Below are 16,233 nucleotides of genomic sequence, written 5' to 3' on the forward strand. Positions count from 1 at the left end.
GGTGGCCATGCAGGGACTTTTTCACCCTGCAGTTAGGGTCTGGACATTTCTGCCAGAAACCCAGATGGGAGAGGGGAAGTTGGAGACTGATGGGGTCCTGGCCTCTCAGGAACCCCTTTGTGAGGGGTGTAGGGGTTGGGGGCAGATGGAGATATTGCAGGGTCTGGAGCAAGCAAAAGGGAAGGGGTGGCAGAGAGGGGTGCTTCACATCCCACTGACCTCCTCTTCTCTCCCCCTGGGTCACTCCTCAATGGCCTCTGCCCCTCAAACCCAACAGCAGAACCCCCCCCCATGCCTTTCCCACTCTCTGGGCTCACATTCTTGGCGTAAAAGGCATTATAGCAGCCACTGCAGAACTGGTGGCGGCACTGGGTGCAATGAAAGTGCATGCAGCCTCCTCGGGCCAGTGCATATGAGAACTTGCACTTGGGGCAGTCTGTAAAGGACAGCAGGTCACAGCTGGGGCTGCCATTGAAACTCAAGGCCCTCAAGAAGAGCAAACAGGCCAAGTGGGGCAGCCTTACCAATGCCATTTTCCTGAAGATACATTGCCAGGCCTTGGGCCTGGTATTCTGGGTCATTAGTGCGTTTCCAGTTCTGGAAATCCTCACAGCTCCGACCTCGGTGCTGTTCCTCCCACTGCCGGAAGGAAAGTAGACTTCACATGGAAGCTCTACCCCATGTCCCAGCCCTTCTTGCTGGCCCCTCTACTCACATCCAGGGGTCCCCAGCTTCGTTTATATCACTGCCACCCATCATTTGCTCAAATTCCAAACTGGGGGGTCATCCTCGGTTCCTTTCCTCACACCACTTCACATTCATTAGAAAGTCTTGCTTTTTCCAACACCCAAGCTTGTTGAAACCCTGTCCCCTTTTTCTTCATCCTTACTGTTACCATTTTACTCAGGGCCATTGTCAGATTTTGCCTCAACTACTTGCCTCAGTTACTAGTCTCTCTGCTTCCACTCCTATTTTTTCCCTACTATCCATTCTCTACTTGCAGCCAAAGGGGTTTACGAGGGTCAGCCTGTGGCTCACTTGGGAGAGTGTGGTGTTAGTAACACCAAGGTCATGGGTTCAGATCCCTATATAGGGATGGACGGTTAGCTCACTCGGGAGAGCGTGGTGCTGACAACACCAAATAAAGGGTTAAGATTCCCTCACTGGTCATCTTTAAAAAAAAACAAAGAGGTTTACGAATGTAAGTCTGATAGCTTCAACAGTACTGGTAATGCGCTAGTTTTGAGGTATGGTGGTTGGGTCTCAAGTGTTCATTTTATTATGTGTCATAATGTAGATGTAATCTTTTTGGTATCAAACATTATACACTTCTTAAAAGGTAAACAAGCTAGTATGTCTCAGAATGAAAGGAGAGTTCCTACCTCACTGGGCCTCAGAGGCTGTCCTGATGTGGCAGCTGGTACATCCCACTGACCTCCTCTTCTCTCCCCCTGGGTCACTCCTCAATGGCCTCTGCCCCTCAAACCCAACAGCAGACCCCCTCCCATGCCTTTCCCACTCTCTGGGCTCACATTCTTGGCGTAAAAGGCATTATAGCAGCCACTGCAGAACTGGTGGCGGCACTGGGTGCAATGAAAGTGCATGCAGCCTCCTCGGGCCAGTGCATATGAGAACTTGCACTTGGGGCAGTCTGTAAAGGACAGCAGGTCACAGCTGGGGCTGCCATTGAAACTCAAGGCCCTCAAGAAGAGCAAACAGGCCAAGTGGGGCAGCCTTACCAATGCCATTTTCCTGAAGATACATTGCCAGGCCTTGGGCCTGGTATTCTGGGTCATTAGTGCGTTTCCAGTTCTGGAAATCCTCACAGCTCCGACCTCGGTGCTGTTCCTCCCACTGCCGGAAGGAAAGTAGACTTCACATGGAAGCTCTACCCCATGTCCCAGCCCTTCTTGCTGGCCCCTCTACTCACATCCAGGGGTCCCCAGCTTCGTTTATATCACTGCCACCCATCATTTGCTCAAATTCCAAACTGGGGGGTCATCCTCGGTTCCTTTCCTCACACCACTTCACATTCATTAGAAAGTCTTGCTTTTTCCAACACCCAAGCTTGTTGAAACCCTGTCCCCTTTTTCTTCATCCTTACTGTTACCATTTTACTCAGGGCCATTGTCAGATTTTGCCTCAACTACTTGCCTCAGTTACTAGTCTCTCTGCTTCCACTCCTATTTTTTCCCTACTATCCATTCTCTACTTGCAGCCAAAGGGGTTTACGAGGGTCAGCCTGTGGCTCACTTGGGAGAGTGTGGTGTTAGTAACACCAAGGTCATGGGTTCAGATCCCTATATAGGGATGGACGGTTAGCTCACTCGGGAGAGCGTGGTGCTGACAACACCAAATAAAGGGTTAAGATTCCCTCACTGGTCATCTTTAAAAAAAAACAAAGAGGTTTACGAATGTAAGTCTGATAGCTTCAACAGTACTGGTAATGCGCTAGTTTTGAGGTATGGTGGTTGGGTCTCAAGTGTTCATTTTATTATGTGTCATAATGTAGATGTAATCTTTTTGGTATCAAACATTATACACTTCTTAAAAGGTAAACAAGCTAGTATGTCTCAGAATGAAAGGAGAGTTCCTACCTCACTGGGCCTCAGAGGCTGTCCTGATGTGGCAGCTGGCTCCTCTCTGACCACCTGCCACTCACCCTTGCTCTCAAGTCTCCAGCCACACAACACTTCTTTCTGACTTTGGCCTTTCTGTGTGTTGTTCCTTCTGTCCCAAATACTGTTTGCATGGCTGGTTTCTTAACTTTCAGGCCTGAGCTTAAATTAAGCCATTTTGGAGAAGAATCCTGACCACTCTACCCCAGGTAGGTTCATTCTTTTATTCTGCATCTCAGATTCCTATTTGTTTTCTTCATCGAATTGTGCCTATGTACAATTTTTTCTTCTCTCACTCCTCACTTTCCTTCCTTTCCTTTCTCCTTTTCCTCCCTTTTCTCTTCTTCCTCCCTCCCCATCTCTTCCCTTTTTCCTTGTGCCTGTCTCCCTGACTACTCTATAAGCCCTTTGAGCTCAAAGTTCATATCTGTTTTACTCTCCAATATACGAACTTCCCTGAGTCTAACTCAGTACCTGGCAGTAACTCGGCAAGTATTTCTGAAAGGATGAATGTGCCTTACCTGGCGCTTGCAGCGCACACAGAAGGTCTGGTGACACTGGGGACATGTTGCCTCTAACTGCTCACGCTCATATATGAAGCCAAAGGAGCACTGTGGATGCAAGAGTAGAAAGCTATCTGAGGCCTGACCTGGCACCATCCCCTGCCCCTCCACAGTCAGCTCCACTGGATGGGCCACTTACCTGGGCACACCACAAGAACTTGGGGTCCCGCATCAGCACACCCTCAGTCAGCTTCTTATGGAACAAAGCATAGGCATCTGGCTCTAAGCTCTCTCGAAGCTGTGGACAGGATGCAGAGGCAATGGGTAGATAGAGTTCTTGTTCAAAGCCCAGGGCACCTGAGTCCTAGGGACTGCAGTACCTGGATGTCAAGGGTCGAAAAGTAGCTGAGTAACTGTGTGTCATCTGTGAGGTCGGGACGGCCACAGGCAGGGCACACCATGTCTGTGATGTGCTTCTCCTTCAAGGCGATAGTGAAGTGCTGGCGGAAGCAGTCAGGACAGATGGTACACTCACAGGAAATCAGAGCCTGCATCTAGAGGGAGAGGGGGAGGAGGGGTTAAAAGTCACAGCTGCCAGCCGAGGGCAGGGGCAGTAGCCAGGTGTCCACTGAGAAGCCAGGGTCTAATTAATAACTGGGCAGGGATACAAATTCAAGTGCCAAGGAGTGCCAGGAAAGCAACCTAAATATCTGAAGAGAGTTGAGTGGAGGAAAACAGACAATGGTAAGACCTAAGGTAAATGTGAGAATGCATCTAAAGGCATTTCCATTCAATTAAATGCAAACATACAAATAACATCCCTGAAATGATAAAACTATAGAGATGGAGAACAGATTAGTGATTGTCAGGAGACAGGAGAAGGAGAGTACAACACGAAGGGGTTCCTTTGTGGTAATGGAACAATCTGTATCCTGATTATGGTGGCGGTTATATGAATCTATACATGGGATAAAATTGCATAGAACTACAGAAACACAGACACATACACACACATCTATGAAAAAATGAACAAGATCTGCAGTATAGCCAACATCATATCAATGTCCATTTCTTGGTCTTGATATTGTACTATAATTACATAAGATGTCACCATTGGGGGAAGGTGGATGAAGAGTACACAGGACTCTTATTTTTGCAACTTCCTGTGAATCTACAATTATCTTAAAATAAAAAGTAAAAACAAAATACATACAGAGACAGCCTAACTAAACTGGACTCTAATTGGCCAAAGAACTGACACTTCTGACCTAGAGTAAGTGGAGCCTCAGGAGATAAGGGCCTGTTCCCAGCAACTGGATATTTGATGATATTAAAGAATTATTGTTAATTTTTTTTTGGTATGACAATGATGTTGTAGCTATGTTTTCAAAAAAGTTTTTACCTTTTAGAGATAAATACTAAAATGTTTTTAAAATTTTAACATTTACTTGTATATATTTGTGACATACTGAAATATTTATAGATAAACGTTATGATGCCTGAGATTTGCTTCGAAATAATCCTCTGTGTGTATAGATGAAATAAAGATTGGCCATATATTGATAATTGCTGAAGCTTGGTGGTGAATATACTGGGTATGGAGGGGTTGTTGGGGGGTACAAAAGTTGTTCACACAATTTTCTCTACTGTTGTATGTTTGAAAATTTTCATAATAGAACATGAAAAAAAAAAGGGAGGGAGTAGTCGGCTCCTGCCTTCCTCTTCCCAGAAGCTTCAGAGATACATGGGCAACTGCAGAGCAGAAGACAGGGCCAGAGACAGGGACTGGGGTGGGGGCTCCAAAGGGAATAGAGTAATTCTAAGATGAGGTACAGTGGGAAGAGTCTTACCCGATTGCGGGGCAGGGCCCAGCCACACACGGCACACTCTTGAGCAAGCAAGCGGCGTAAGAAGGCTCGGTCCTGGCTGTGCCTCACAGCTTCTACCACGTCCCCCAACTCATAATTCCTAGGTGTCTCCTGCAGCAGTGACAGTGCCAGCTCTGCCCGGCCCCAGCTAGGGAGTGCGTAGACTGCCAAAAGCCGTCTGACCAGGCTCTGAATGTGATTCACGTGGAGGGGGAGAAGTGGCTGTCAGATCCCAGGAATCCTGCCCCTCAGCCTTCCTTATTGCCCCTTTAGGTGGACCCTTCGGCCTCTTGCCTCCTCCCAGCACCTGCTTGTCTGGCCCATCCCAGGATGGGGTGGGCTCGGGGCCACTGTCCCAGAGGCGCTGGTGGAAAGGCTCTAGGCGCTGGCGCTGTAGCTCAGTCAGGGCCCGTGCCACATCACCCCCATGCTGGAATAATGCCTGCAGAGACCCCTCCTCAGGCCCAAAGCCCAGGGACCGGAGCTCCTGCACCTGCAAGTTTGGAGCAAAGATAGGAGGTGAAGAGGAAAAAGCAAGCAAGGGAGAATGTGAGAGATCCTCAACCCTGTCCCACCTCCAGCACAGCTGGTACCTTCCTCCGCCGGGCCCTCACACACTCTTCCACTGCTTCATCGAGGTTGCCATGACGATCCAGCCAGGCTTTCCGGGCCTCCTGACAGGAAAAGGCACCCAGCCCCGGGTCCTGCTGTCCAGCCATCTCAGCCACCATCTCCAGCACATAGGGCAGCTCTGAGCGCAACCACTGCAGAGGCACCTCGGTGCCTGAGTACTGCAGAGCTGAGAAGACCTCCTCTGGACAGGCACCTGCAGCTTCTCCTTCCTAAGGCACAGTCCCACCCAGACAGAGGGCCCATCAGGAGAGATACCCCTCACCCATCCTCACCCTAAACCAAGATGTTGACAGTAGCTGAGCTCAGAAGTATGGATCATGTGACCAGTGCATGGCATGGTAACTGCCATGTGAAAAGTGTTCAATAAGAGAGAGTTGCTTGGGCCGGCCTGTGGCTCACTCGGGAGAGTGCGGTGCTGATAACACCAAGGCCACAGGTTCAGATCCCATATAGGGATGGCCGGTTTGCTCACTGGGTGAGCATGGTGCTGACAACACCAAGTCAAGGGTTAAGATCCCCTTACCGGTCATCTTTTAAAAAAAAAAAAAAAGAGAGAGTTGCTAGTAATAATGACAAGGTTTATAAGAACTCCTATTAATCAGGGCCGGCCCGTGGCTCACTTGGGAGAGTGTGGTGCTGATAACAAGGCCACGGGTTCGGATCCCATATAGGGATAGCCAGTTAGCTCACTGGTTGAGCATGGTGCCGACAACACAAAGTCAAGGGTTAAGATCCTCTCACCGGTCATCTTTTTAAAAAAAAAAAAAAAAAAAAAGAATTCCTATTAACCAACTGCTGCATCTCCTTTACCCCACCAGCTCAGCCTAACTTTATCCCAGTCCCAATCCTCACCCGGATCATGATCACTAGCTGGAGACCTTCCTCCCGCATCTTGTCTTGGCGCTGCTCCTCAGGGTCTCCACAGGAACTGGGCAGGGGGGCACTTGGGTGGCGTGGAGGCCCAGGCTTGGGAAGGCCCTTTTCCAAAGAGCTGGCATGGGGCCGGGAGGCATACCGTACTGGGATGGAGCTGCTGGTTCGGTTACACATAGCACACACCCAGCCAGGGCCCGAGTTGCAGAAGGTACAGTGAATACAGTACCAGACTTGAGTTTGGGCAGAGGAGAGCAAACCATCCCCCTGCTGGGAAGGCAGAGAGAATTATCCCCTTGAGTGGCTGGCTGAGGTTCACAATGGAAATACAGGGAGCTGGGGAAACTGAAAGAAAACAGGATGGGGAAGTAGAGAATGGCCTGAGGTAACAGGTACAAATAAAGAGCTGGGAAGGCAAGTAACAGGTTACCTGAAGGGGCTGCAGGCAGATGCCAGCATCCCGGGAATCCACCACCAAACTGGGAGGCTGGGCCAGCCGAGGTCGCTCACATATAGCACATAGCACAGCTGCTGCCTCGTTCTCAAAGGTACAGCTCTGGCAAGCCCACTGATCCCGTGCAAGCTCAGGTTCTAGGTCCCCAGTTCCTTGGGGACCCTTGATCCCCAGCCCTAACCCCTTACAGCCCCGTGGCCAATCACAGGCCACACAGAGCATTGCCCAAGGCTCATTAAGCAAGGCACAGGCAGCACAGTGCCAGTGCTCACGGGCACTTGCAGGATCAGGGGAAGAAAGAGAGCTGTTTCCCAGGGCCAGGAAGGAGGTCAACTGGGGCTGGGGCCGTGGTTGGGATGAGGCAAGTAAACTGTAATGGAAAAGCAGACACGGCCTGCTAAGATAGGGATCTAGTGCCTGGGTCTCTCACCCCTAGACACCCCCCATTTCCTGGGTAATAACACATGGTTCTGGCCTTTGAACATGTTGTTCTCTCTGTCTGGAACACTCCCATAGCCATTGCCTGTTCAACATTTAAAATAACAGCTTAAAGCTTACTTCATCCTTGTATACACCCCGAACATAGGGCCTGATGCATTCTTGGTGTTTAAAATACTACCAACTGATTGAGCTGATCCTTCAGACTAGGTTGCATCCATCTACCTGTTTGCACACCATAATAACCTGTGTTATTGTGACTGCTATGTACGTGATATGTATATCTATAATATCCTTGAGGGCTTTGATTGGCTTCATGTCCTCTATCAAACAGTATTTAACACATAACCTGGCACACAGTAGATACTTAAGTGATCTTAAATTCTCTAAATTTCTCTCCCACCCAGAAAAGAAGACCTCTCACCTGGGGCTCAGGTGGGTGGCCTGGAGGGCTCCAGGCAGGGTCTGGCGGAGGTGATGAGCACGGGATGGGTGTCCATGGAACAATCCATCACAGGCTGGGCACAAGGCATATTTACAGGTTGGGCAGTGCAGTATACCTGGGGCGGAACCACAGAGGAAGCAGGGACCGGCAGTGGTGCCTGGAGAACAGAACAGAAAGAACAGAACATCTTTCTAAAAAAGACCATGTTGCATTTGAATCTGCTATGGACGGGACAAATCATGAGACTACTTTTCAACACATCTGGACCCAAGGAAACCATTCTAATCTCTGTTAAAAAGGAAAACAAGATAGACATAGGAGAGTCCAGAATGGCCCCAAATTTCCACTAATGTAGTCTACTACCCGTCCTCCTCCATCCCCAATATAGGACCAATAATACCTGGGGCAGAGGGTGTGGTGAGGGGGCCAGGGGCGATCTCTCTCAATACAGGGTCAAACTCTGAAAGCTGCAGCATCTGAGGAAGAAAGGACAGAGAATGGGTAAAGGTTTGGGAACACAGAGTCCCACAATTCCTGTCCCCTTTGTTCACCAGCCCCCTTCCTGCCTTGCTTACATCATCTTCAACCTTTTCTTTCAGCAGCTGCTCCAGTGCCTGCTGTCTTGGATGAGTATTCTGCAAACCAGACAAAAAGGTTTCCACCTGAGCCCTAGAACAAGGTCCTCCAACATTCACAGGAAGAACAGTACCAAGAACTCCCAGACTGCTGCAGAAGCTATGGCCAAGTTCAGCAGCATGGGGTCCTCAGACTGGCTTGAATTAGGCTGGACCCTCAGTCCCGGTGCTTAAGTCACCAGTACTGAAAGAACTTCTCACCTCCAAAAGCAGGTTGAGCTCTGTCCGAAGCAGCAGTACTTCCAGTGTGACTGTAGCAACCTGGTGCTCATCTGGCTCCTCCTGCCCTTCAGGGAAGCTTAACCCGTCTGGCTGCTCCTCTGTGTAGCCATACAATCGCAGTACATCCCGGCCCCCCTGCCACACATTCACAACCAGTCACCGCCCGGCAGGTCCCCTTCCCGATAGGGCTGTACTCCTTCCCATCCAGCACAGCCTCAGGCCCTTTCTAGCCAACCCCCAGTCCAGGCCCAGGCCCCTTCTCCCCTAAGGGCCGGGGTTTCACCTGCACAGCATCCACCGTGCTGCGAAAGACAGGATTATTAAACTTGACCCCGCGCCAGTACCGGGGCCGCTGAGGGCTGAGGAGGTTGCGGCCATATTTCTCCAGGATGTTCAGGGCCGTGGACAGGGTGCTGAGGTAGTCTCTGGGCTGGGAGCAGTAGAGAGCAGAGAGTTGTGAGCCCGGCCTCAGACCCTGTGTCCCCCTTCCGAGCGGGGCCGGGCCTCACCTCCCCGTGAGCGTTGCGGCGGACCAGGCGTGCGGCGTCCAGTTGCAGGTAGCGGGCGGCTGGCGGCAGAGAGGAGGCCAGTAGCGGCCGGAGCTGCTCCAGGGAAAACGCCTGCCCGGAATCCCTCTTCAGGGCGCTCGCCAGTTCCTCGCGGGCCGCCAGGAAGGCCCACTCCTCCTCCTCTTCCCCCAGCATCCTGAGACAGGAGTCAGCCCCTGCCTCGCCGCCCGCCAGGACCCGGCGCCAGCTGCGCGCGGCCCGAGCACCGCCTCTCCCGCCCGCGGTCCCACTTTGCGGCCTCACCCGGCCCGCGCGGCCGCCCGGGCCACTCAGGCCACGGTGACTCTCCGGCCCCTGGCACAGCGCCAGGGTTAGCCGGCAACAGGAAGTACTAGGAAAGGGGGCGGGACTGCGACCTGGTTTCAGAGGAAAGGGAGGGGCTTAGGGCTAAGGACGGGAGGAGGTGTCAGGAAGCCAGGGGGCGCGGCCAAGAGGGGGCCGGGTGCCCACCAATGAGGAAAATGGTCCCTGGCTGCCCCCTCATTCAAGAGCTGCTCCTCGCCTTCCTCTAGTCTGGTTCCGCCCCTTCCGGGCAGCCCCGGGCGCGGGGTGAACCTATTTCGCTCAAAGCTTTCCTCTCTTTATCTGGACCAGTGTACTATGCTCCGGTGTTCACCGGGGAAGTCCCACCCTGCCGGGGTCGGTCCGACTCTGGCCGGCCTAGCCCCGCTCAAGCGAGTCCCGCCCCCTCCCCGGTCTGTCCTGAAGGCAGGGCGCCCTCCCGGGGGAAGCCCCCTGCCTGCTCCCTTCCACATCCTGCTAGCCCTTCTGCGCCCCAGGGCCCTCCCGCTCACTACCCCTCCCACCAGCTCTGATCCCTCTCCGTCCCCTCCTCGCGGTTGAGCCTTCTTGGGGGAGCCCCCACTGGATACCCCCTTTCCCATTCTCCCACCCTTCTCACCCCAACCCCGGACTTCCCCTGGACTGCCCTTGGCCCTCGCTGTAAGCCCCGGCTCCTCTCTGAGGGACAGCCCCCGTTCCTATCTCCCCTGTCCCACTCGCCTTAGCCCCTCCCTCGGACAGCCCCTGGGCTTGTGACCCAGCCGGCACCGCCTCTCCTAGTGTAAACTGGCTGGGAATGGATGAGACGATACCTACTGTTTGCAGCCTGCCAGTGGGAGGGGAAAAGAAGAAAGGAGGCGGGGTTGAGGGGGGCGGGCCCGGACCTGGGGAGTGAAAGCGAAAGCCCGGGCGACTAGCCGGGAGATCAGAGATCTAGCAACTGGAGCAGCATGGCCAAACCTTGTGGGGTGCGCCTGAGCGGGGAGGCCCGCAAACAGGTAAAGGAGGAATCGGAGGCCAGGAAAGGGCCGGGGAGCCCCCCTGGATGGAAGCTAAACTGGGTGCTCCAGAGGACCGAGGCTGTGCCAGAGAACTTCCCCAATCTCTTTAGTGCTTTCACTTCTGTCTGGGGTTTCCCAGATTCCTGCCCTCTGGCCAGTCTCTGCACTGAACTGAAGCTTCCAGGGAAAACTAGCTTGTGGTGGCAAAGGCCTGAGCCACAGTTGGAGGGCACCCCTTTGGGGGTGAGATCTTACTCTTGACAACTGAGACACTTAACCAACATCCGGGTACCGCTCTCTGTGCAGGTGGATGTCTTCAGGCAAAATCTTTTTCAGGAGGTAAGTCTCTCTGGATTCAAGTGATTTGACCCAGAATCTTAGACCAATACTTGAGGGTCACAACCTCTAGAGTGACCCCCAAACCCACCCTAGACTAGGTTCCTACTTCCCTTACCAAGCCTTCACCTAAGGTGAGCTCCTAATTATTGATTTCTACCTTTAACCCGACCCCTCTTAGGACTGTACCCCCTTCTGCCACTTCCCCGCCCCTTTTTTGATGTGGAGGGAAAAACTGTGGCCCCCAAAGCAGGAATACCACAGTCCTAATCTTGGTTCTGCCACTTACCAGCTTGGGCAGGTCCCTTCATTTTCAGGGCTTCAGTTTTCACATTAGTAAATTTTGGACTCAATGATTTCCAAGGGTGATTTCGATCCCACTTCTCAGACATCTTCTTGAGTATCTTCTGTGATTCTCCACCCTTGCAATGTAACCCACAGGCTGAGGAATTCCTCTACAGATTCTTGCCACAGAAAATCATATATCTGAATCAGCTCTTGCAAGTGAGTAATGTGAGCCCCCCCTGCCCCATCCCATGGCTTCACCCTCCTCTGCCCACCCTCTGTAGGTAACATCTGGGCACAGCACACAGAACAGTTGTGAATGGTAGATTGGGAATGTTAGGATGGTGTGAAGCCTGAGCCCAGATTGGGAGGCAGAGGTCAGGTGTGATGTGTGGAGGGAGGGCTGTGACTCAGGGTGAAGGGAAGAAGCTGGGCAGCCCTTGACAGTGAGCTCTGTGCAGGAGGACTCCCTCAATGTAGCTGACCTGAACTCCTTACGGTCCCCACTGGACATCCCAATCCCAGACCCCCCACCCAAGGATGATGAGGTAAGGCATTCAGGGTGCAGGGCTCGGACTATAAACCCAGTAGAGATGATGGCCTTTCAACCTCCATCACTTTTCTAAAGCTACTTTCCCCCTTTTTGTTTTAGATGGAAACAGATAAGCAGGAGAAGAAAGAAGGTAAGGGAAGAAGGGGTGACTAGGGAAGGAAATGACACATTGACTGTTGGATGAGAAAGGGCCTGAATCCCTTCTTTCTCATAGTCCCTAAGTGCGGCTTTCTCCCTGGGAACGAGAAGGTCCTGGCCCTGCTTGCCCTGGTTAAGCCAGAAGTCTGGACTCTGAAAGAGAAATGTATTCTGGTAAGCCTAGGGGAAGTAGAAAGAAGACAAACATGGCCAGGTCCCGGTCTCCTTCAGAGGTTCAATTCTTTTATTCAGAGACCTAGTCTGAAAAAGGAAACTTCCTTCTGTGCTTTGGGTTTACATTCCCTTTGTACTTCTCATTCTGTTAGACCTTTGGTATCACAATGGTTACCCCAAAGTCAGAGACTGTGCTGTATCCATCTCTGTAACGTCAGAACCTGCTATATCATGTACACAGTAGAGATGATATGATATAGTGAGTTGGCTTAAAAGCTTGGGCCCTAGAGAGAGACTGCTTGGGTTCGAATTCTGATTCTATCACTAACCTATCTGGTAACCTTAAGTAAGTCACTTAGACATTCTGTGACTCAGTTTTTTCATCTGTTAAATGGGTACAATAAGAATATATACCTTGAAAGGTTGCTGTGATGATTAAATGAGATAAATAATACAGAGCACAGTACCTGGAACATAATAAGTGCTCAGTTAGGAAGTAGCAGTAATTGGAAGAATCCAGTGGGTCTGTTCAGTGATCCTTACATGATACCTCTAAACATAGGTGATCACATGGATCCAGCACCTGATCCCTAAGATTGAGGATGGAAATGATTTTGGGGTGGCAATCCAGGTAAGAAAAGGGTGACTGAGGACACTGAGAGTGGGGAGAGACTTGGGGTGTGAGAAATAGGAGCTAGACATAAACTAAGAGGAACTAAATAGTGAGTGAAGGAGGGAGGAGATGAAGTGTTTTCTTTGCCTCCCATGTCACCACAGGAGAAGGTGTTGGAGAGAGTGAATGCGGTGAAGACAAAAGTGGAAGCCTTCCAGACAACGATTTCCAAGTGAGGGCAGCTGGAGGACCAGAGTGGGGGGCTGCAGGGACATTACTTTGGGACTCCCAAAGCTGGACAGTCCCATGAGGACAATGGAGACTTTGGGAAGGGTCTGAGAGAGTATGTTTCCCTGAATCCCTATTCCTATGGTATTCTCCTTGCCTCTGGCAGGTACTTCTTGGAACGTGGGGATGCTGTGGCCAAGGCCTCCAAGGAGACCCATGTAGTGAGTGGATAGTCCACTAGTCATAGCTGAGGTTGGCTGGAGGTGGGACTGGGGGCAGGGGGAAAGAGGTCCCCCTTGTCTTATTTATGACCTTCTGAGTGGGGTGAATATTAAGCCAAAAACATTGTCTGGCAAAACTGATTTGGGCTTCAACAATCTTTACCCTTTTCTCTGCTTGATCCTTTGGGATCCCATTTCTTTGTGCTGAGAAGGTGCTTATCCTCAAGTTACCTATTCCCTGTATGACGAAACCAGACTAATGTCCCAACCTCTCATGGGGCTGACTCAGCTTTGCCTCCCACATCCCAGATGGATTACCGGGCCCTGGTGCATGAGCGAGATGAGGCAGCCTATGGGGAGCTCCGGGCCATGGTGCTGGATCTGAGGGCCTTCTATGTGAGTGTGGAGTAAGCCCCTAAGGGAGGTGGGTGAGGGAGGCAGGGAGGAGGCCAAGAATCTGACTTCTGCTCTTCTGGTCTTTTCCCAGGCTGAGCTTTATCATATCATCATCAGCAACCTAGAGAAAATTGTCAACCCAAAGGGTGAAGAGAAGCCATCTATGTACTGAACCCAGGGCTAGAAGGAAAATAAATGACCTATATTTTGTGTGGATCACCTCTGGTGTCATTCATTCAAAAAGCACTTATTAGGGCCGACCCTGTGGCGCACTCGGGAAGAGTGCAGCGCTGGGAGCCCAGCGACGCTCCCGCCGCGGGTTCAGATCCTATATAGGAATGGCCGGTGCGCTCACTGGCTGAGCGCGGTGCGGGCAACACCACACCAAGGGTTGCGATCCCCTTACCGGTCACGAAAACGAAAAAAAAAAAAAAAAAAAAAAACCCAAAAAGCACTTATTAATTGCCACCTATGTCCAGACACTGAAGGTGAATGTGGCGGGAAGAGTAGGGGGTGCCAGGAAGATAAAGATGAATTAGACCTAAAGAACAGGGTGGGAATTGTTACATGCTATGACAGCCATGCAGATAAACTGTATTTTGGGATTTCACAAGATTATTTCCATCTGGAGGTTTCATGAGTGCTTCGTGGAAGAGGTGGCATTTGAGCAGAGCCCTTACAGGAATAATCAGGCTTTGGATAGACAAGGGGAAAGCTCTGTGGCCGAAATCGTGGAATGAAGAAAGAAACAATCCTCATCAGCTCAGAACAAGCCCAGAGGGAGAATGAAGTTTCACTGGGAGGATTATGGGTGAAAGGTTACACTCCTTCTCAAGGTCTGGGAGGGGGAAAAATGCTCCCAAGGCATTGTGGTGAAGAAAATACACCACAGGACATTACGGGAAGATGGATCTGTAAGGTTTTATTTTTTTTCTGTTCCCTACCCCCCTTCAGCCAATTGTGGTCTTAATTTCTGCCTTCCAGGATTCAGACCTGGCCGAGTGATAGAGACAAGGGTTCCTCTGCTGTGGTCTTTGCTATAAATTCCATGGGATTGTCCTTTAAATCAGGGCAGCGTGCAGGCACATTTTCACGTAGGCCCGCGCCGAGATCTCCACCTCCCCATGGCGAGCGGGGCCTGCCCAGGACGCAGCAAGCCCGATTAGTGACAGTTCCCCACTCTGCCCTGACTTATCCTGTCTTAAAGGAATGTGTTGCCGAGTACTTGACAGTTTGGAAGCCCGTCCAATACATATCTCACTTAATCCTTAAAGGACCATAGGCAGCATATTTTGCATTAAGGAAACCAAAGGCCGGATAACCTGTAGTCGCGAAGGTAACTTGGCTCATTAATAAGTGACAGGGACGGTCTAGAGTACAGGTCCACTCATTCCATAACAGGAGCAAGGCAGTCCACTTCGTCCCCTCGTTCAGAGATCCATCGCTCTGGGACACCCGACTGCGGGCGAGCGCTCCACCCCGCTGGCTCTGCTGGGCGGGTAACAGGCAAAGCCACCGTGCAATCAAGAGTGAAAGTCCGGGGGCCGGCCCGTGGCTCACTCGGGAGAGTGCGGTGCTGATAACACCAAGGCCGCGGGTTCGGATCCCATATAGGGATGGCCGGTTGGCTCACTGGTTGAGCCTGGTGCTGACAACACCAAGTCAAGGGTTAAGATCCCCTTACCGGTCATCTTTAAAAAAAAAAAAAAAAAAGAGTGAAAGTCCGTAGCTTAGCCAATAAGCGTGAGAGCAATTTTCTTTCCTTTACACTTTTGGGTTCTTTCCAATTCGCTGGAGACAAAGGCGGGCGAAGTTTGAACGCAGCTGCTGATTGGACAAAATGAGAACCTCTGCACCTATCAAAGAGCATCACAGGGGCGGGACTCCAGGAGCGGGTCAGGCTCTGAGCATCCGGCTCTGAACCCACACGGCAGGAGCGGATCTGCAGCCGCCCGCGAGGGAAGGCGGAGCTAGGTGCCGCGGGATGTAATCGTGACCTCCTTCTGGGCCGGGCTTGGGATGGACTCCGGGGCCGAGGTCTCCCGGAGCTGGAGGGCTTCCAGTGATCCGAGTTATCGTTCCTGCTGAATTTAAGTGAGGGGACACGGGAGGGCACCAGGACGCTGAAGAGAGCTTCATGGACGCTAACGGGGGACCGGCTCGCCAGGGCAGAGTGGGGAACTGGCAGTAATCGGGCTTCCTGCGTCCCGGGCAGGCCCTGCTCGCCATGGGGGAGGTGGAGATCTCGGCGCGGGCCTACGTGAAAATGTGCCTGCACGCTGCCCGATACCCACATGCCGCGGTCAACGGGCTATTGCTGGCGCCAGCGCCGCGGTCTGGAGAATGCCTGTGCTTTACCGACTGTGTGCCGCTCTTCCACAGCCACCTAGCCCTGTCCGTTATGCTGGAGGTCGCCCTCAACCAGGTGGGGCCGCCGGACGCCCACCCCCAACCGCGAACCCCCTTAACATCCCTAGCCCAAGTCCATCCCTGGCCCCTTGGCGACAGTGCCCACCCACAGGCCAGCAGCACGATTTAGTTAATGATGGCCCGTTTCCCATGGCAGGTGGATGTGTGGGGAGCACAGGCCGGTCTGGTGGTGGCCGGATACTACCATGCTAATGCCGCTCTGGACGACCAGAGGTGAGTGGGGTAGCCAGAGGCAGAAGGCAAAGGATTATGGGGCGGGGGGGGGGGGGCCGGGAGACGGACCCAGGAGAACCAAGGGCATTCCTTTCATCTTTCCTT

The 16,233-nt window shown here is 52.0% G+C and overlaps 3 protein-coding genes across 7 annotated transcripts in view; 2 read left to right on the forward strand and 1 right to left on the reverse strand.

Annotated features, from left to right (window-relative positions):
• RNF31 (ring finger protein 31) overlaps positions 1-9,635 on the reverse strand; it is a 13,270-nt gene extending 3,635 nt beyond the window's left edge. Inside the window, exons 1-16 of one of the 3 annotated variants that reach the window (XM_008572334.1) lie at positions 9,199-9,635; positions 8,973-9,119; positions 8,669-8,824; positions 8,408-8,467; positions 8,233-8,308; positions 7,812-7,989; positions 6,926-7,319; positions 6,475-6,765; positions 5,583-5,831; positions 5,297-5,482; positions 4,972-5,178; positions 3,502-3,675; positions 3,321-3,419; positions 3,140-3,229; positions 1,740-1,854; positions 1,533-1,651 (exon numbers count right to left, since the gene is read on the reverse strand). In XM_008572334.1, the coding sequence (XP_008570556.1) occupies positions 1,533-1,651; positions 1,740-1,854; positions 3,140-3,229; positions 3,321-3,419; positions 3,502-3,675; positions 4,972-5,178; positions 5,297-5,482; positions 5,583-5,831; positions 6,475-6,765; positions 6,926-7,319; positions 7,812-7,989; positions 8,233-8,308; positions 8,408-8,467; positions 8,669-8,824; positions 8,973-9,119; positions 9,199-9,393 (2,736 nt within the window). In that variant the 5' untranslated portion in view covers positions 9,394-9,635. The remainder of the gene's footprint in view (positions 1-1,532; positions 1,652-1,739; positions 1,855-3,139; positions 3,230-3,320; positions 3,420-3,501; positions 3,676-4,971; positions 5,179-5,296; positions 5,483-5,582; positions 5,832-6,474; positions 6,766-6,925; positions 7,320-7,811; positions 7,990-8,232; positions 8,309-8,407; positions 8,468-8,668; positions 8,825-8,972; positions 9,120-9,198) is intronic. The other 2 variants (XM_008572336.1, XM_008572337.1) reach the window with 2 other exon arrangements.
• Positions 9,636-10,044: 409 nt separating this feature from the next.
• Positions 10,045-13,704, forward strand: PSME2 (proteasome (prosome, macropain) activator subunit 2 (PA28 beta)). Its single transcript, XM_008572338.1, has 11 exons — positions 10,045-10,538; positions 10,848-10,880; positions 11,319-11,381; positions 11,624-11,710; positions 11,815-11,845; positions 11,930-12,027; positions 12,590-12,658; positions 12,805-12,872; positions 13,035-13,089; positions 13,399-13,485; positions 13,577-13,704. Exons 1-11 carry the CDS (start codon positions 10,491-10,493, stop codon positions 13,655-13,657), a joined length of 720 nt encoding a protein of 239 aa, XP_008570560.1. The 5' UTR covers positions 10,045-10,490; the 3' UTR covers positions 13,658-13,704.
• A 1,762-nt stretch (positions 13,705-15,466) lies between these two features.
• EMC9 (ER membrane protein complex subunit 9) overlaps positions 15,467-16,233 on the forward strand; it is a 3,354-nt gene continuing 2,587 nt past the window's right edge. Inside the window, exons 1-2 of one of the 3 annotated variants that reach the window (XM_008572340.1) lie at positions 15,467-15,910; positions 16,052-16,128. In XM_008572340.1, the coding sequence (XP_008570562.1) occupies positions 15,713-15,910; positions 16,052-16,128 (275 nt within the window). In that variant the 5' untranslated portion in view covers positions 15,467-15,712. The remainder of the gene's footprint in view (positions 15,911-16,051; positions 16,129-16,233) is intronic. The other 2 variants (XM_008572341.1, XM_008572342.1) reach the window with 2 other exon arrangements.

Source organism: Galeopterus variegatus, unplaced genomic scaffold (assembly GCF_000696425.1).
Source record: "Galeopterus variegatus unplaced genomic scaffold, G_variegatus-3.0.2 Scaffold774, whole genome shotgun sequence".
In the NCBI taxonomy this organism is placed as follows: domain Eukaryota; kingdom Metazoa; phylum Chordata; class Mammalia; order Dermoptera; family Cynocephalidae; genus Galeopterus; species Galeopterus variegatus.